The sequence below is a fragment of the Macaca nemestrina genome, chromosome X (genome assembly GCF_043159975.1).
Source record: "Macaca nemestrina isolate mMacNem1 chromosome X, mMacNem.hap1, whole genome shotgun sequence".
Lineage (NCBI taxonomy): Eukaryota > Metazoa > Chordata > Mammalia > Primates > Cercopithecidae > Macaca > Macaca nemestrina.
The window spans coordinates 57,894,583-57,916,325 of NC_092145.1; the positions used below are offsets into that span (position 1 = coordinate 57,894,583).

Below are 21,743 nucleotides of genomic sequence, written 5' to 3' on the forward strand. Positions count from 1 at the left end.
ATACCATTAAAGTGACTCATCCAGAAAGCATATGTAAAAAACAAAAGAACATTACAAGCATCCTGAACAATAGACACTGTTGTATTCTTTCTCAGGTGCATTTATAAGTTACTTTCATTTTATATGAATGCTGTACCTGGAAATGAAGCAAATGTGTTTATACAGTAACAATAGCAAAAGCTCATCACTGTGAGCTTCTTTGGCCTTTAAAGAAAATAAATGGTAAATGGCACCCAAATGAAAAATCCCTATAATGAAAAAAATGTGAGAAAATTACTCATTCTTAGGGGGGAAAAAAACCTGTTAAAAAGTCACCTTCACAGAAAACAACTAGAATTCTTATTCCATAAAATGTAAAAATATGCATTCCAAATAGGTGTTCATAAGTACCATCATTTACTCCTCTAACATGCGCCCTTGGGAATAAAGTGCAGTTTTTCTCAACTGGATTCATAGTGTCGTCTGAACTGATGCTGATAGCAGAGGAAATCCAATAAGAAAACATGAAAGCTGCATTCTATGATTTAACTCTTAAAACTTCGCTAAGTACATTTCAATGTCTGAGTTCATACATTTGTACAAGTTCTCAGCCTGAAAACTTCAGTCTGACTGCATGTTTAAAAAAATAAAGACAGACTTCTAACAAAAAGAAAACAAGGAGGAAGGGAAAGTTTGAAACTGTCTAAGTAATAATTTGCAATAAGAAAATTCTGAAGCCTGAGCACCAAACTAACAGTAGTGGACAGACAGTCAAGCTGCCCCTTGAAGAATCCCAGTCCCTTCTCCTGCTGTCTCTTCTGCAAGTGTTTTTCTGCCTGCAGCAAATACTATGCATGAATTTTTAAATCACAGGCTGAAAAACAAACTGAAATCTCCTACCCTTCTTGACAGTCTTAGCTCAAGGCCAGGACTAGGAAGTAATAAAGTGATGCAGGATAAAGTCTTGTTGGAATAGTTTGTTCTCGTCAAGAAAAATCTTTTTAAAAAATCATTTGGTCATTTTGTAATAAAAGATGCCCCACCCACCTACAACTCAAACTGGAATAATTTTAATAGGTCAAGTCTTATCGACTTGATATTGGTCTATCCTGAATTGTCTCCTCCTGGAGATTTTATTTAAATGGCTGGAATGGCATTCTTCTCAATAAAAAAAAAAGCTTGTCAGGAGCTTCAAATGCTAATAAATCCTTTATGACAATCCCATACTAATGTCTTCACTTGTCAAACCTATGTAATGCATTCTTCTTTAACCTTGGAACTAGAACACTAATGATAAAAGTGTAGGTTGTCAAAGGAGGCTACTTAATATAACAATAGAAAGGCTTAAAATAAATTAGTAAAATCATGGAAAAGCAAGGACTATGGAAAATGTAGACTTGTTGACTAAAACTAGAAAGAACAAAATCCTAGTTTAAGAAATCTGAAATTACTAGTCTGTAAAATTTGGAATTTTCAGTATATGTTTATAGGTGTATTTAGTTGTGAACTACAATAATTGAGTAAACAGTACTGAAGAAAGGTCACAAAGAACAAACAGGTAGAAAACAACTTATATTCAATACTGTCAAACAATGTTTTGACAAACTAGATGCGATAAATGAACACTGCTTCACACCAACCAAAACGACTGCCTGCTTCTTGAATATAAGCATTCACAAATGCTTTTATCTGAGCAATCACTTAATGATAACTTTACTAATATACCCTTACTTCTGATAAATGATATCTTCAATAAGTTGTAAAAAGATCATACAGATTGATAAAATATTTGAATAGATACTGTCTTCCACATTAGTATTTGGCAAGAATTAAGTACACATAAATAGTGTTTCCATAAAGCTATAATGCTGTATTAAAAGAATGTTAGCCTTGTTGAGTGCAATTTTTGTGATCATGGGTAAATTTTTCATGAACTTTATTCCTGAACTCTTCAGGGAAATTAATAGGACTATATGTAGATTCTTGCACTTGACAGAGTTTTGAGGAACAAGTTTAACGCATGAAGTCCACAGGTATGTAACATATACAAAGCCACGAATTTTCACCCAAACTGAATGCAGATTGTTGAGATCAGTGCTGAGGTCATACTGCTGAAGCCATTAGAGTCCATTCCACATTAGTGCTGCCTGGATTAGCAATATTTCTCCTGCGTAATAGGGTTATAGGTCAGACAAAAGACACTTCAAAGGATATAGTAAGCCTATGGTTGTATTTATTTTCCTTATTTATTAACTGTGGATATTAATAGGATTACTATATGCCCTGAAATAAGAAATTGGCAATACAAACTAAAGCAATTAGATAATACAATTGTAGTAGGTTTTTAAGTTCCTCACTACTGAAAGCAGTCCCTAAATAAAGCAAGTCTTGATTAGTTATCTGGGCATTATCACCTCATAAATTTATTATACTTTATGTAGTTTTGTCTACTAACAAAATAATGGATTTTTTAAAAAAACTTTGAGACGAAAGGCCGGGCGCGGTGGCTCAAGCCTGTAATCCCAGCACTTTGGGAGGCCGAGACGGGTGGATCACGAGGTCAGGAGATCGAGACCATCCTGGCTAACACGGTGAAACCCCGTCTCTACTAAAAAATACAAAAAGCTAGCCGGGCGAGGTGGCGGGCGCCTGTAGTCCCAGCTACTCCGGAGGCTGAGGCAGGAGAATGGCGTAAACCCGGGAGGCGGAGCTTGCAGTAAGCTGAGATCCCGCCACTGCACTCCAGCCCGGGCTACAGAGCAAAACTCCGTCTCAAAAAAAAAAAAAAAAAAAAAAAAGAATTTGAGACGAAATTTGAGAGGTAGGTAGGGTCTTCTAGGACACCGTAAGGAGTTTAGGTTTCACCTTAAGTGTAGTGAGAAAGCGCTGAAAGACTTCAAGCCGGATAAATTGATAACATTTCTTTCTTTTTTTTCTTTTTTTTCAGCCCAGAGGTCTTTTATTTATTTATTCTTTTAACACCTATTATGCCATGAATTCATAGGGAATAGGTTCCAGCAGCTCAGGCTCCTTCCCATTGGTTCTCACAAAGTGTGCCTCTCTGGGTGGAGCAGGCTGGCACTTAAGTTGAACCCAGGTACCTTTCTCTTTGGCTTCTTTCTTTTTCTGATCATTTTCCTTCACGCGTTTCAGGAAGCTATCTCGGCTCTTAGAGTGCTTAATGTGCTTAATACGCACATTAATTGTCTTGACAAGAATCTTGACCTTAACTTGTTTGTTTACAACAATGCCAACAGCATGCTGGGTAACATTGTAGACTCTTCCAGTTTTGCCATGGTAACACTTGTGGGGCATTCCTTTTTGAACAGTACCCATTCCCTTGATGTCTACGATATCACCTTTCTTATAGATTCGCATATACGTGGCCAAAGGAACAACTCCATGTTTTCTAAAAGGCCTAGAGAACATATATCGGGTGCTTCTCCTCTTTCCCTTTGTGTTCGTCGTTTTGGCGAATTACTGGAAGATGGCGGTTCCGCCGAAAGGCTTTTTTTTTTTCTTAGACATAGTCTCGCCCTATCTCCCAGGCTGGAGTGCACTGGCGTGATCTCGGCTCACCACAACCTCTGCCTCCCAGGTTCAAGTGATTTTCCTGCCTCAGCCTCCTGAGTAGCTGGGATTACAGGCACGTGCCACCACGCCCGGCTAATTTTTGTATTTTGAGTAGAGAAGGGGTTTCACCATGTTGGCCAAGATGGTCTCCATCTCCTGACCTCATGATCTACCCACCTTGGCCTCCCAAAGTGTTGGGATTACAGGTGTGAGCCACTGTGCCCAGCCACAAAGGTTGTTTTCAAAACGTCGTCTTCTCTGAGACCCAAATAAATATCTGGGCTATGTTTTTCAGAATTCTCCATCTATTCATATATGTTCCTGAAAAGTCCTTCCACCCCGGCAAAAAGGGAATAAAACACAAAGAAGGGCTAAATACACTTTTGTGTAATTTAAATAGCAACTGGTCTCAAAAGTCATGTTCAAAGAAAGGCTGCTGAAATTTTTAATTCATCTACACAGGTGGGAAAATATTTGGCAAAGCAAAGATTAATAAAAGGCCCAGAGACTTTCAAGTGTTCTGGCAAAAACATATACAAGCACAAATACACATACAATCTGGCTAAAGGCCCTGAAATATTCATTTTGAAATGAATATTTCATTTATGAATGATCCCTAGTGATCATTTATGAAACAAGGGAAAGGAAACTGAAAACATTCACTAATACAAGTACTATGAGATAATGTCTTCAATATGGAAGTTCCTCAAGTAGACATATGTATACATTGCTTGGCTAGACTAGATAAGGGATTGGTGAACTACTGCCTGTAGGCCATATTTGGCTGGCTGCCTGTTTTCCTATGGCCTGTGAACTAGGAATGCTTTTTACATTTTTAAATGGCTGAAAAAAAAAAAATCAAAAGAAGGATAGCATTTTGAGACACATGAAAAGTATATGAAATTTAAATTTCAGTGTCCGTAAATAAAGTTTTATTGAAAAACAGCCAGGTTCCTTCATTTACATATTGCCTATGGCTGCTTTTGGACTACAGAGGCAGTCCTGAGTCCTTGTGACAGGGACTGTGTGTAGTCTGCAAGCCCTAAAATATTTAATATCTGGCTCTCTGCAGAAAAAGTTTGTGGATCCATGTTCTAGATTAATAAAAATGCCCCCTTGGGGAGGGATATCAGCAATTTAGTCCAGATCTCTCATGAGGATATGGAAACTGAGAGAAATCAAAAATGGATTGCCTAGGTATACACCGCCAGGCCTCTGGATTTCTTTCTTTTCTTTTCTTTTTTTTTTTTTTTGAGATGGAGTTTCACTCTTGTTGCCCAGGCTGGAGTATGCAATGGTGCGATATCGGCTCACTGCAACCTCCACCTCCCAGGTTCAAGTGATTCTCCTGCCTCAGCCCACGTCTGGCTAATTTTTTTTTTTTTTGGTATTTTTAGTAGAGACAGGGTTTCTCCATGTTGGTCTGGCTGGTCTCGAACTCCCGATCTCAAGTGATTCACCCACCTCAGCTTCTCAAAGTGCTGGGATTACAGGTGTGAGCCACTGCACCTCTGGATTTCTTGATGCCTCTATAACCATAATGCAACTGAGTCTCCTTGCAACAATTCTTTGCATCCTTCTGAGGATAAAATGTATATTGTGAATTCCATAATGTGGAGTTGATTATATAAGTTTATCCTGCTGAATGTATCAATAGAATGTTAATTTAACAGGATGGAAAAAAAGCATTTTTTTTTTATAGAGTTAGTACAATGCCACAGACAGCTATGATCAAAGCAGGCTGGCAAAATTTATTTTGTAAATCCTCAAATTAAATAAATATAAAAGCAACAGACACATGCAGAAACTCAAAGCCAGGTCCTGTATCCCAGTCAGTATAAAAGGAAAAACCAGCCACTATACTGCAACATGAAATTCAGTCTCCATGGCCAAATTATCACTTCTGAAAATAACACAGAGGAGTCCAAATCAAATTCTCCATTATCCCATCTCATAGCTTCCTTTTAGAATTGATCAAAATGCATCCTAAATAACTTATCTCTTTGTCATTACCATGGGTTTTAAAATGATACTACAGTACATTCCAGGAAGTTGCCAAGTTACAAATCCCAGTGTTGTACAGACAGACACACAAACACACACACATGCACACACTCATTTCATCCTATAGAATATATCTTGTTATTATGCCAGTTTTACATATGAAAAACCTGAGACAAAGAGAGATTAAATAATTTCCTCAAAGTCATGTAACTAGTAAGTGGCAGAGACAATATTTGAAGTTATGGAGTCTCATGTGTGTTTTTAACTAACATGCTCTACTGCCTGCTGAGAATAAGGCAAGATTTAGTTCAGCAGTATTTCCAAGTATGGGAAGTACAAGGTGAACCTGGTACCTGAAGTTCTTTTAGGCCCTGAAATTTAACACATAGTTCTGTTAATGGCATAGCAATGCAATAGCAAACAAGGAAGTGAGAGGGGAACAAACCACTGTCTTTGCCCCATGGAAGCCTTACTGTAGTGAGGTTAAGACAAGCAAATACAAAGATGTATAAATTGATGGGAGTATCAGTCAGATGATAACACACTGAAGAGTTAGTAGGAAGAAAATAATTTGTAAACAGGAGGAGATGTAATGTCTTCTTTGAGATATGTGGCAGTAAATGAAAATAATATTTTTCCATCTTCAGTCAAGAATAAGAAGAGATGTTTATCTGAGAACATGGTAGCTGGACTCAGGGATTTGAGGAGAACAAACCTAGTTTGGAATTGCTGTTGTGGGGAAAAAGAGAGAATTAGAATTAAATGAAAAGCTACCCCAACGCCATTAGGAGGCTAAGGTTAGAAATTACGGAACAACGGATTCCATCAGGTAGACCGTGTGACTTCTGTCATGTATGCAGGAGTTGGGATTGGAACAGAGCAACAGGAATATCACGGTGTGGATGGCAGAAGGCTAAAGGAGGGGGGCTTGAGGCAAGTATGGGGATTCTACAGTGCTAGACAGTGTGTAGGTTATGTGGCAAATGAAGCTTGAGGGGAGCAAATAGTTTGGGAGAAAAGAAAGAGGGGCTGGGCGTGATGGTTCACACCTGTAATCCCAGCACTTTGGGAGGCCGAGGCGGGCAGATCACCTGAGGTTAGGAGTTCGAGACCAGCCTGACCAACATGGTGAAACCCCATCACTACTAAAAATACAAAAATTAGCCGGGTGTGATGGCACATGCCTGTAATCTGTTACTTTGGAGGCTGAGACAGGAGAATCGCTTGAACCTGGGAGGTGGAGGTTGCAGTGAGCTGAGATCACGCCACTGCACTCCAGCCTGGGTGACAGAGTGAGACTCTGTCTTATAAATAAATAAGATGAGGAAGGCTAAGGGTAAGGTCATAATGAGGGCAACAGAAAAACAGGTGCCAGAGGCAAGGGCTGTGTGAGGATGGTTGTGGGTACAAGGGCACATTCAGAGCTTGAGATCTTGGTGCTGGCTACATTGTCATGTGTGATGACAAAGTCTGATGTTTACATGCTATGGGGGAAGCTGAAATGGAGAGAATAACTCATGATGACCAAATCAAGGCTAAGGATCTTTGAAGCCAAGTTGTATATTGAGGCATCATTTTCAATGGTGAAGTCATCAACATTCATATATTTTTTTTAACTAAATAAACATTTATTTCTGGCTTTGTGAATTGCTTTTGTATTTTGTAATTTCTTTTTTTCTTGGAGGATGTTTTTGTGTTGTTTGTTCTGACGGAAGGTTATGAAGTAAGAGAAGAGGTCTGTGGAAGAGGGTATGATTAGCATATGGTGAAAATCAGATTTTTGCAGAGCAATATTTTATCTCTCTGAGGGAATGCAGATTGATAAAATTTTTGTTTTGGTTCTTTGAATCATGTACGCACAAACATCGTGAACAATTTTGTTTCCCATATTTTCAAAGTAGATAATATTAAAATAATTGGTAATACTTTCAAAATGTGAATGGCGTGTTACTGTAAAAATTGTTTTTCAGTTATTTAAATTTCACTGAACTCATAAGTTACACAGATACACCAGGTTATTTTTAACAGTGCTGTAAGCTTGAAGAGCTACAGTGAATTATTCTTAATTATATATACACTGTTTACTTACCATATTTATTTTTAAATGGCTGCAGTTTTCAGATACGAATACATAATGGTAAAATAATAAAACAGTACATCCAGATGTTGAGAGATAACTGAACTATTCCCTGAGTTCGATCCACATATGTTTTGTAAGCCAATTAACTCTTCTGAACCTCTGGAGGGTACCAATAAGAACCCTTTCAAGAATAATTTACTCAAAAAAAAAAAAAAAAAAGGCCAGGCGCAGTGGCTCAAGCCTGTAATCCTAGCACTTTGGGAGGCCGAGATGGGTGGATCATGAGGTCAGGAGATCGAGACCATCCTGGCTAACACGGTGAAACCCCGTCTCTACTAAAAAAAAAAAAAATACAAAAAACTAGCTGGGCGTGGTGGCAGGTGCCTGTAGTCCCAGCTACTTGGGAGGCTGAGGCAGGAGAATGGTGTAAACCCGGGAGGCGGAGCTTGCAGTGAGCCACTGCACTCCAGCCTGGGCGACACAGCGAGACTCCATCTCAAAAAAAAAAAAAAAAAAAAAAAAGCCTGAAAAAATTAATATGCCTCAGAATGTATCCAAAAAAGTCCAGTAAACAATTACTTTAGACCTCTGACCTAACGTATAGACTATTGACTAGACAGATTTTTACCCAATAAAACAGACGGCAAATTTATCATGTACCTTTAGGATTTGCTTTGATGAAATTCTAAAGTTTCCCTCACAGGAGTCTTCAGGGAATGTATAACAAATGTGAGACAGCACAGTAACAGCAAAAAGAAAGTTGGTCTTGGAGTCAGAAGACCCAATTCCCACTTCCTTTACATATGCCTTTGGGCAAGACACCTAAACCACTTTGAGTCTCAGTTTTCATACCTGCAGAACAGGAATAATATCACTTGCCTCTCTGATCTGGTGGGGTGGTTATAAAGATACAAATTGGCCAGGCTTGGTGGCTCACACCTGTAATCCCAGCACGTTGGGAGGCCAACGCGGGTGGATCGCCTGAGGTCAGGAGTTCTAGACCAGCCTGACCAACATGGTGAAACCCCTTCTCTGCTAAATACAAAAAATTAGCCAGGAGTGCTGGCACGCGCCTGTAATCCCAGCTACTTGGGAGGCTGAGAATCTCTAGAACCTGGGAGGCAGAGGTTGCAATGAGCCAAGATTGCACGATTGCACTCCAGCCTAGGCAACAAGAGCCAAACTCCATTTAAAAAAAAAAAAAAAAAGATACAAATGGGTCTGAGACTCTTTGTAAAGTGTTTGTAATATAAAAATCTTTACTTGATGGTATTATAAATGCTGCAATAAGAAAATTGTGCTTGGCAGGAGGATGGAGCCAAAAGAGATCTCTGGCTCCTTCCTTTTAAGTTTCTACACATAAAGGGAATACTTAGAAAGAAAACCCCAGTACATGGAATATATTTAACATAGGAAACTTTCCAAAAATGTCTCTAATCTACAGCAAAGGATATTTGCATTTATTATAATTCTGTCAACTCATAAAAATAATTATGGTTGATTTCAGACCCATAGTATATAAGAATTCTGAGTACATTTATTGTAATATCTGTGAAGATTTCTTATCAATATTTGAAAAGAAATTACTACTTGACACATGGAAAAACTGTTTGAGGCCAATACCATAATACTGCTTCAACTCCAAATAGAGATCTCTTTCATGCTAAATACTTCTATAGAGCAAGATGGCAGCTCTTCCTTTGCTTCATTTGCTGTGTTCTATTCTCCTTCCCACCATTCAAATGGAAGCATTCCCCAAGATCCCCTGTTCTTTTCTCTATAAACGCTATCTTAATGCATTGCTCTTACATCAAGGCTTTTGTTATTATATACAACTGAAGATCCCCAAATCTCTATACCCAAACCCCAACCTTTTATTTGAGGAATGGTCTTCTAGTCTCACATAAAAGTAAACATGTAATTGAGTGTCCCATGTCTGCATAAGCATCATATCCAAACCTGAGCAGACCACCTTCTCTCAGAAACCAAATCTATTTCTGATTATCCTGTTTTCCCCAGTGGCATCACTACTCTTCCAGCTGTCACTGCTTAAAACCACAGAGTTAGCTTTTACTCTTTATCTTTTGTATTAACCATAACCAGCCAGTCACCAAGTCTCAACAATCATTTTCAAAATGCCTTTGTTTTCTACCTTTGTCTGTGCATTGCAGCTGCCACTTTTAGGAAGTGCATCTCACCTAAAGGTTGGAACACTGCAACTGTTCTAGATGCATTCAATCCATATCACATAATGCTTCCAGAAAAAAAAAAATTCTTAAGACATTGATGTCACCATATCACTACTTGATTCAATGATTAAAATTAAAACCTTCGATTACATTTGAAGTCTCCAAAGCTACCATAGGTTACAGAATGCAATTAGAAACTAACGAATATGACTAACATCCTGAACATGAATTAAGAGGTTTTTAGAATTGAACACATTTAACTAATACAAATTAGTAGGAAATGGCAGTGCTATTCCAAATATAAAAAATAGTCACAATTTCCATGGTAAATATGAAAAGGAAGAGTTTTTATAAACCCCACATACCAGCCTTATTGTCTCTGGGGAATTAAAAGTGCACCTGTGACCTTTTGGCACACACATGGACTCAGCTATACATAGATGGACAAGGGTATAACAGCATTACATTGCTTCTTTCTCTCTGTGGCATGGGTTATAAGCTATGATTTAAACTGTTTCTTTAAATATGCAAATCACATTTCATGCATAGATCTCACATTGATCTTGCAAAGACCAGCTCTCAGCTACATTTTTAGCATGACATAGAGAGAGAAATCTCAATTTTGCTAAGATAATCTTCTTTTATTGCATTTCTACAGTTTCCTCTTTACAAATTGTTACTAGTGTCACCCTTTAATGAGTAGTGAGGTACAGGGATTCTAATTTTATTTGAGATTTTATTCATTTAGGGGAAAAAAGTTCTCTCTATTATTTTTCAGAAATAGAAAAACTATGTCTTATTTACAGAATTGTAAACTGCTCATTTTCTTTTCTCCATTAGCACAATATTGCTGCCTAATAAAGGGTATGATCTGAGAAAGAAAACAGTGAGCATACACTAATGAGTAGTATCAGAGCAACAAGCGAAGTTGCAAAACACTTTTTTCACTTGTCTTACTTATCATACATCAACAGACTTCATTTTCTACATGAATTCTCTCCCCACAAAAATAGTATTTTCAAATTTTCTACCATACACACAGAATCAAGCATATGACCTCAATCATTTTAGGATCCAGGGCCTCCTATATTTGCAGCTAAAGTTTAAGTATTAGGAAAACTACCATTTTCCCCCTATGATTTGCTGCGTGCACCTGCTGAATCTTCTAATATAAAACCAGGGGCAGGATTTAATAATATATATAGTTTAAGGGCCAGAAACAGTGGCTCATGCCTGTAATCCCAACACTTTGGGAGGCTGACGTGGGGGGATTGCTTGAGCCCACAAATTTGAAACCAGCCTGGCCAATATAGTGAGAGCTTGGCTCTATGAAAAATTAAAAAATTAGCATAGCATAGTGGCACATGCGTGTGGTCCCAGCTACTTGAGAGGCTGAGGTGAGATGATCACTTGAACCTGGGAGGTGGAGTTTGCAGTGAGCTCATATAGCGCCACTGCACTCCAACCTGGGTGACAGAGCAAGATCCTGTCTCAAAAATATTTGCCAAAAAAATTTTTTTAAATTGTTTAAGGATCTAAACATTTGCCCACAAATAACTTGGATTTTTAAAAACTGGATCTCAATTTTACAGTCAGTTTTACATAATCATGCCTTATATTAACTAACCTAAATTCAGCAACTGGGTTTTACTTTTTGATTATTACCTTTTCTTATATGATCTAAAAAAATCTTCTTGATTTGCTTCACTATTCACTTTGCAACTTTGACTTTGTAAGACTTGGAATAAACTAAGACCTGTTTGGGATAAGTCTTTAAAAGCTTTCTCTTAGTGTCACCCTGATTAAATCTTTCACAATCATTTTATCAAAAAAATTATATTTCTATCACATCCTTGAAGGTAAGGGGTACATTTTGTACTTCTCAATGAGCCTAGTATATTGTGTTATACTAAGTAGGAGTAAATATATATTGGGTGAAATGAACAAACATGTTATTATCCAATGGTTTAATCACTAATCAGTTAAGAATAAACTATATGAAGTACTAAATAATAAATGAATAGGGAAATATCCTTATAATATTCACGTATCATGTTGACCCACACGCTTTTTGTGAGTTTTTTTTTTTTTTTAAACTAAGTCTTACTTTGTCACCCAGGCTGGAGTGGAGTGGCGTGATCTCAGTTCACTGCCACCTCCGCCTCCCGGGTTCAAGCAATTCTGCCTCTGCCTCCCAAGTAGCTGGGATTAGCGGCACCTGCCACCACGCCCGGCTCATTTTTAAAAATATTTTCAGTAGAGACAAGGTTTCACCATGTTGGCCAGGCTGGTCTTAAACTCCTGACCTCAGGCAATCCGCCACTCTTGGCCTCCCAAACTGCTGGGATTACAGGCGTGAGCAACCACGCCTGGCCGATTTTGTGAGTTTTCTACCGTGCTCAGAATACTCCATTCAGTGCCATGAATAGCTAACACGTTTTGTCAATTCTGATTATATTAGGTGAATGAATAAAGGTGATATAAATTTTAATATTAATATTTTCTGTATTGTTATGACATATACATTAACTGTAACTACTGGAATATATACATACACACATATATACATACACACACACACACACAAATACACACACATTTCTACTGATTAAAATCCTTGAGGGAATTTTCCTGAGACTCCCTTGACTGCCTGAGTATTTACATTACTTACTTTAAAACATATACTCGGCTGGGTGAGGTGGCTCATGCTTGTAATCCCAGCACTGTGGGAGGCCGAGGCGGGTGGATCACCTGAGGTCAGGAGTTCAAGACCAGCCTGGCCAACATGGTGAAATCCCATCTCTACTAGAAGTACAAAAAATTGGCCAGGCGTGGTGGCAGATACCTGTAATCCCAGCTACTCGGGAGGTTGAGGCAGGAGAATCACTTCAATCTGGGAGGTGGAGGTTGCAGTGAGCTGAGATCGTGCCATTGCACCCAGCCCAGGTAACAAGGCATGACTCCGTCTCAAACAAAACACAACAAAACAAAACAAAAACAAAAAATGTATACTCATTCCTCAATCTTCAGAAACAGGTCCTGGCATGTTTTAAATTATATTATGGAATTCTTAATGTGGTATTTATTTTTACAATCTTACACTCCAGTTTACAGTGGAAGGAACATTCCACTAATAACAACTACAGACTTCCAAGTCTTCCTGGGCCATTCTTTCATTCACTCATTAGATATGGGTAACATTTGGGAGGTGGTACTATAATGACACGTTTTAGCTCTTCTTTCTCTTAGTGCCTAAAAAATGTATAGTCTGCCCTGCACCATAAGCATCTGAGTCTCTTATACTGCTAAGTGCATCTTATCTGTTAATCTTATCTATTCAATAAGCATGTAAGTTCCTCTAGAGCAGCTGTGTCATATTTTTCTCATAGGACCTACTATGATTAGGCACCACCAGAAGCCCTCCATACTTATCTCTGATGTTAAAATTAAGATTGCCAACAAAATTATGTTCAGATCATCATTAGATTCTCTTGCAGATAGTCTATGTACTATTGGTAACATAATATTAACAACAGAAACAAGACAGATGCCTTCAATTATTTAGGTTTTTTCCTTAAAAATACATTAATTGGGTAAAATGACAATAGCTTATGGGAGTTGAGGTCATCTTGAGAAAAAAAAAAATTCAACATATAAACACTCAATGGTCCATTTTTATGCTGTAGAAAGGAGAGAAAATGATGGACTCAGAACATGAAGTTAACATTTCTAGTGGATATGAGTGAGCAGCAGTAAAGTTTTTAATACACTAAGCATGACAAATATAATTAGAAAATCACACAAGGTCAATTAATCAAAGAGGTCAAAGTAGGTGTCCAGAAGACATGATATACATGTTAAATATCTTAACTGAAAAAGTATAAATAATATTCATTTGCTAACCTTTTTGATGTAGAGCTGAGGTATCCTATATGAGTTAGGCTCCAATTGGCTATCTGCAGACCCTTCCTTGCATATAACCCACACATGAAGTGTACTCTCTAAACCAGTTTCTAGATTGATTTCTAGATTTGTTTCTAGAATTTAAACATTCATGAAGGAATCTAATTAGAGAAGGCTTTTGGAATGAGTTCCTATCATTTAAGATTGTTTACGCATGCCTAATTAGAGAGTAAATTTAAAGTGACTTTAGCAAGTATTTTTCAAGCAGTCAACACTGTTTTTGCATAAATGGCAAGTTTTTTTTTTTTAAAGCACCATTTCTTGGTTCACATAATATTTAATTAGAGTAAATAACTGCACCAATAAGTACAACTGCCATGTAAGTGAGGTTTGGAGAATAAGCACAATTGATTCGTGATAAGCCAAAATCTCAAATGTTGAGAGCAGAAGTACCAGGGTGTACTCAAGGATCCTCTACTAGCTGCAAACAGTCAGAGTGCCTTGGGCCTCAGTCAACATGTTAAATTGAGTGAAGTGCAAGCATTGATTTCTCAAGGAATGTGGCTACAAGGAGGTGGGTTTGGAGAACTTCTATCAAAAGGTGATAAAATGGCAGACAGCCCAATAAGAGATATATCCCTTATGACCCACTTTACTGAGATCATTTTTTATTCTTAGCACACTTAGATATTTTGAGTTGGGAATTTTATAAGACAGATATCTTTCTACAATGAATGACTCAAATAAGGATTAAGATGGCACTAATAATAAAGCACATCTAATCATAGAAAATCTATTCCTCTGTCAAAAATACGTTGATAAACTAGGAGAGAACATAGCATATTTCTCTTAGGAGACATATCTGTTCACCTAGAAATAATTTACTGCATTCATGAACACACACCAAAACTTAAGGAAGTAAAAGCAACATATATACAAAGCATTTCTGTTTAGCAATCTTTCCCTCAAGAATGAAAGAAGAAAATGAGTTTGTTGTTAGATTAGCACACAATTAGAGAGAAGTAAGATCATTAGAGGCAGAAAGTGGTTTATTGATGGGCCTCATTGTTCTCAGTCCATAAATGAAACCTTTGCTCCTAATGACCATAATCCCCTCCTTAATCTTGACAGTGCTAAATTACAGTTGGATATCTAATGATCTCAATCTTCTCCTTAGTTTATTAAAGCATAAAAAGAGGAAGCAGATATTAAGTGACCTGATAATAGTTAAAGAAAGACCATATCATAATTTTACTGACTAAACTCTGTGGTAATTAGCAACAATGGCATTTGTCGCCATAGCCTAATTGAAAAACCTTGAAATGTTGAAAACGGATTATTTTCAGAAACTGACAATTAACAATTGGGAAAGGATTCCCTATTTAATAAATGGTGCTGGGAAAATTGGCTAGCCATAAGTAGAAAGCTGAAACTGGATCCTTTCCTTACTCCTTATACGAAAATTAATTCAAGATGGATTAGAGACTTAAATGTTAGACCTAATACCATAAAAATCCTAGAGGAAAACCTAGGTAGTACCATTCAGGACATAGGCATGGGCAAAGACTTCATGTCTAAAACACCAAAAGCAACAGCAGCAAAAGCCAAAATTGACAAATGGGATCTCATTAAACTAAAGAGCTTCTGCACAGCAAAAGAAACTACCATCAGAGTGAACAGGCAACCTACAGAATGGGAGAAAATTTTTGCAATCTACTCATCTGACAAAGGGCTAATATCCAGAACCTACAAAGAACACAAACAAATTTACAAGAAAAAAACAAACAACCCCATCAAAAAGTGGGCAAAGGATATGAACAGACATTTCTCAAAAGAAGACATTCATACAGCCAACAGACACATGAAAAACTGCTCATCATCACTGGCCATCAGAGAAATGCAAATCAAAACCACAGTGAGATACCATCTCACACCAGTTAGAATGGCGATCATTAAAAAGTCAGGAAACAACGGGTGCTGGAGAGGATGTGGAGAAATAGGAACGCTTTTACACTGTTGGTGGGATTGTAAACTAGTTCAACCATTATGGAAAACAGTATGGCGATTCCTCAGGGATCTAGAACTAGATGTACCATATGACCCAGCCATCCCATTACTGGGTATATACCCAAAGGATTATAAATTATGCTGCTATAAAGACACATGCACACGTATGTTTATTGCGGCACTATTCACAATAGCAAAGACTTGGAATCAACCCAAATGTCCATCAGTGACAGATTGGATTAAGAAAATGTGGCACATATACACCATGGAATACTATGCAGCCATCAAAAAGGATGAGTTTGTGTCCTTTGTAGGGACATGGATGCAGCTGGAAACCATCATTCTTAGCAAACTATCACAAGAACAGAAAACCAAACACCGCATGTTCTCACTCATAGGTGGGAACTGAACAATGAGATCACTTGGACTCGGGAAGGGGAACATCACACACCGGGGCCTATCATGGGGAGGGGGGAGGGGGGAGGGATTGCATTGGGAGTTATACCTGATGTAAATGACGAGTTGATGGGTGCAGCACACCAACATGGCACAAGTATACATATGTAACAAACCTGCACGTTATGCACATGTACCCTACAACTTAAAGTATAATAATAATAAATAAATTAAAAAAAAAAAAAAACAATTGGGGTAAGAGCATACCCCAAACAAATTAAATACCATCATGTGTTATAGTTAATAAGGATCTAATTTGATCAGGAAATGGTTGCTTTTCCCGAGTACATTCTACTCCACTTGATATTCAAGACATATCTTTTTCATTTAATTTGAAACTAAAAAAAAGAGTAAACAATAACTTTCTCTACTTTGAAGTAGACTCAAACAAAATGAAAAAACTCAGAAATACATAATTGATGCTTCTTGAATTGCTAATGCAAAGATTATTCTATTCATTCATAGTTGACCCCAAAACAACTAAACTATGAAAAGTTGACATATGGTTTAAAGTTGTTTAAACTAATAGGATATTACTAATTTAAATCGGTAGAAATACAAGCATTATTACATCATAGAGAATGTTTATTAAACATCAATTGCCCTAGATGTTTTACAAATTAGAAAATATAAGGCAAAAAATAGAGACAGGAAGTATAAACGGTATGAAAAATGATATTTTAACTTATATTCAATTATATTTGCAGAAAAATATAATCAAGTAAATGAAAACATATCAGAAACTAAGATAAATTAAAAATGTTTGAACTTAAATGGTATAGAATGATCTACCATTTTCTACCCAAAAACTGGTGGGGGGTTAAAAACAGTCAAAAAACCATAAGCTGATATAAGTCAATTTGAATCATTCCTATTCGAGAAAACATGAAAAACACTACCAGTGGCCTGAAATTTAGGGAGAGTTAGAAGTGAATCTGCAAATAATGACAGGATACTTAGGTAAACAATCTAGAAATTAGAGTAAAAATTTGAACCATATATATATAACAGTAAAATTTCTTCATTTAAAATAAACATTATGAAAAAAGGAAAATTTGCTTTGGACTCAGATCTAAGGAACACTTAAGGACAAGAGCAAAACTAAGATCCTTTTGTACTTTAAGACAAAACAAGCTGGGCTCAGTGGCTCATGCCTGTAATACCAACAATTTGGGAGGCTGGGTTGGGAGATCACTTGAGCCAGGAAGTTTGAGACTAGCCTAGACAACATAGGGAGGCTCCATCTCTACAAATAAACAAATAAAATATTAGCTGGGCATGGTTGCACAGGCCTGTGGTCCCAGCTACTAAGAAGGCTGAGATAGGAGGATCCCTTGATCCAATCATGTTGAGGCTGCAGTGAGTGGTGATAATCCCACTGCATGCCAGCCTTGGTAACAGTGTGAGAACCCATCCCCAAAACAAATAAAACACAAAACAAAAACCACAAACCAAACTATAATCTCCAGAAAATTCTCGCTCAGAATTCAAGGGTTACATTATATTAGCATTGTGCGTTAGTTTAAGCATGAAAATGAATAAAGACGGATTATATGACTTTCAGACCTTCCTTTAACAATTATGTCACATTATATGTTAAAGCAAATTTAGGAGAAATCCAAGAGATGATTCATATTTAATATGGAGTCTTATCATTAAAAATTGACTTCGATTTCTGTGCATGGGTTAATCTACTTTGGTCAGACACATTTTGTCATTCAGGATCATGTTTTCCTATTCAATAATCAAGACTTGGGCCAGGCGTGGTGGCTCACGCCTGTAATCCCAACACTTTGGGAGGCCAAAGCGGGTAGATCACCTGAGGTCAGGAATTCGAGACCAGCCTGGTCAACACAGTGAAACCCCATCTCTACTAAAAATACAAAATTAGCCAGATGTGGTGGCGCATGCCTGTAATCCCAACTACTCGGGAGGCTGAGGCAGAAGAATCGCCTGAACCTGGGAGGCGGAGGTTGCAGTAAGCTGAGATCACGCCACTGCACTCCAGCCTGGGCAACAAGAGCGAAACTCCATCTCAATAATAATAATAATAATCATCATCATCATCATCATCATCTAGACTTTCCCTTTATACTTCAAATAATGAAATAAACAAAAGGAAGGAACAATACTGAATGTGGTTGAGATGCTTCTCAAATATGATACTTGCTTTGTTGTAATACAATGAAGTTTGCTGTATAAATATAATTAACACTTTGAATATCATTGAAATAACTTTATCTAAATATAAATCTTTGGTACAAAGCCCAATTCAATTTTCATCTTTGTTCAAAAAACTGAACACTTGTGGACTAAAGAGACAGACATTTAATACCAATCATTTGTGTACTTTATAGAATCAGTTAATTCCATTCTAAAAACAATTTCAGGAAAAAAAAAAAAAGAAGGAGCAAAATCATTTTTGTTAAATTATGGGAAAAGTGTAATGAAAACTTGAACAAAAAATTTTGGAGGAAATTTTAAGCAAGACATTCCAGTGACTAACATGAATTAATCCCTTTACTTAACAACAACAAAAAAATTGTTTAGCTACTTCTCTATTGAATCAACTATTTTTATGTACAGCAGAGTTACTTCTGAGTAAATGTATTAGCAAGAGAAACTTGGGTTAATAAATTAAACAAATGCTCTCAGAGCTTCTACAGAGACAAGCCTCAACATTTGTGCAAATAGTATTTTTAATTAAGCTGGACCCTCCGAAGGTTTGGAAAATTATACATAATCTTTATTTAGCTGCAAGACCCAATATACATACACATTTTATAAGTTATTATTTATTTTTACCAAATTCAGAATAAGGAATTTAAAAATGTATATATCAGGTTGAACCACAAGAAAATGCTATTTTATATTTTTAAAAATGGTGTAGTATCAGCAATTACACATGGTTTGATCTAACACAATACATTTTTGCTTCAACCATGCCATATGGTCGCAAACTTCAAATCAACTCACTATGCATATCCTCTAAGGACACTTTATACACTAGAAATGGCAGTAACATTTGCAATGGATGCATTTTTAGACAAAAATAAGACTTTAGTCAATGACCTAGTTCAACTTAAATTAGGCCATTTCAGTTTTTTTTTTTTAATGGAAAACAAAAATTCGTCTAAAGATGAGACAGGCAAATGCTCATATGAGTTTTATAAACCGAATGTAAAACAACAACAACAACAAAAATCCACTGAACTGTTTTTAACGATATTTGCTCCTGTTATACAAATAGATGGTACAGCAAAACTGTTTCATTATTACATATATATTATTATCAGGGTTGTTATAAGTAGTAATTATTATTCACCTGGAGACCAAAGAGAGTAAATACTTTATTTTTACATTTCCATAGATTAATTACAATACACACACACACGAATATATTTTAAGCAGCCATTAGACAATATAAGGAAAATAATGCTTTTATAGGAACTGTTTTTCACAGGGGAAGCTCTAGACAGCCAATGAGTTTAGTTTGAGGCCACAAGTTACAAAGTAGAGTCTGAAACATCCCAAAATTGGCACACCATGTTAGGACATCTACTTCTCTGTAACCATGCCAACAGTGCCATGGAGTGCCTCTTTTACCAGCTACCATCTGCTCCCACATCACTTTCCCTGTTCTCACCTCATCCCCATTGTACCATGGCCTCTCTGGCCCCACCCTGGTATCTCATTCCACTGTAATCTGCGATGGGGGGTTGGGGAGCAGATGGTGGAACAGAAGTGTTTACTAGTAAGCCCACATCTTCAAATTGTTGTTCTCTTTGCTCTCCTCAAAACCCAAGTTCAGTTATGACATTAAAGGTCATCTGAGATTTCTTTTTTTTTTTTTTTCTAAAACTAAAACTTTCAGTATGATAAAATCATACTGAAAAAGTGGGCTTGTCAGAATGAAACTTATATGCATTCAGGAATTTTTAAACAGAACTTTCACTTCCCTGGGTGGGAAGTTTAAAAAAAAAAAAAAAAAAACAAAAAAAAAACACAGAATCCTAGGAGTCAGGCCTGAACTGAACTACATGCAACAAAGAATAGCCAAGGAAATAATATTTTGACAGAAGGTGGGGTACATCTAGGGAGGAGGAAAATACATTGCATAACAAATGCAGCTTGGCAATAAATATAGGTGTAATTTTCTGCTCCCAGTGTTTATTCTGCAAAGAATCTCAAAATATAAACTATCCCCCCATTCCTATCACGAAAGAGACATATCTCTGAGAATTTATTGAATCACTGCTATGATTTTGTATGCCTGTTGAGCTGCCTATTTTCAGTTTTAACTTGTCCTTGCCAATCTTCTAAGTGGTCTATAATTCTCAACGATGAGTATTTTGCAGACGGTATATCTAATCATTCTGACATCTATAAAAGATATGCACTTGGTGAGTAAGATGAAAAATGATGGTGCAGAAATATGAAAAGTCTATCTTGGGGAAACAATAAAGCTACAACTATGGGTAAGCATATACTTTTGCCAGGGTAGTTTCTCTTCAGCGCTATACTTCCATTTATTTTATTATTGATAGTCCTGAAGAAAGGAACATGTGAAGCTAGTGTATTTAATCATATTTATTCAATGAATTTTATAATAATTTTACTTGAGAATTCCTAAGAATAAAGATATGGCTCTAAAATATGATTTTCTGAAAACAATGACAACAATATAGCATTTATAAAACTTAATGGATAGAGGTATAATTTTCCTTTTTTATCTTTACTTTTCAAACTTTCTCAAGTATAAAATAACATCTATTCACTTTTATTTATATTTTCCCTGAAACAACAACAAAAATAATCCCACTCCAGAGTCAGCAATTTACATTTAATTTTCCCATATTATCCCTATAAGAAAAATAGTTAAGTGTTGCTTCATTTTCTCAATCTTGTGAAAAGAAATAAAAAAGAAAAATAGTAAGTGTATGTATGCTCATGAAATAACATATAATCACTAAAATATTAAAATATAGCAGAGTTTTAAAATTTTTCTCTTGAAATAATTATATTCCTTTCTCCATGATTTGCTTTCAGAGGAACCTCCTAAGCACATAAAACATTTTTCATCCACAACATAGCCTATGCTACTCTGCTAATTTCATACACACAAAACATATTCAATGGTACACTCAACAAATTATATGAAGGTTTAATAATTTCTCTAAAGACTCTCTACCAGAGGTCTGAGAGGTCTGTATTTGTAAGGGCCCAAATAACTCATTGGTTTTTTTTGTTTTGTTTTGAGATGGAGTCTCGCTCTGTCACCCAGGCTGGAGTGCAGTGGCGTGATCTTAGCTCACTGCAAGCTCCACCTCCCGGGTTCACACCATTCTCTTGCTTCAGCCTCCCGAGTAGCTGGGACTACAGGTGCCTGCCACCACTCCCGGCTAATGTTTTTGTATTTTTAGTAGAGACGGGGTTTCACTGTGTTAGTCAGGATGGTCTCGATCTCCTGACCTCGTGATCCACCCGCCTCGGCCTCCCACAGTTCTCGGATTACAGGCGTGAGCCACCGCACCCGGTAACTTATTGTTTCA

At 36.9% G+C, this 21,743-nt stretch overlaps 2 protein-coding genes across 6 annotated transcripts in view; both read right to left on the reverse strand.

The window, feature by feature from the left end:
* LOC105497495 (diaphanous related formin 2) overlaps positions 1-21,743 on the reverse strand; it is a 919,069-nt gene that overhangs the window by 359,258 nt on the left and 538,068 nt on the right. The window lies entirely within an intron of this gene.
* Positions 2,783-3,456, reverse strand: LOC112429448 (large ribosomal subunit protein eL21-like; the record flags this gene model as incomplete). Its single annotated transcript, XM_071089188.1, has 1 exon — positions 2,783-3,456. A coding segment is annotated over one exon (492 nt), but the record flags the coding sequence as incomplete, so codon positions are not given.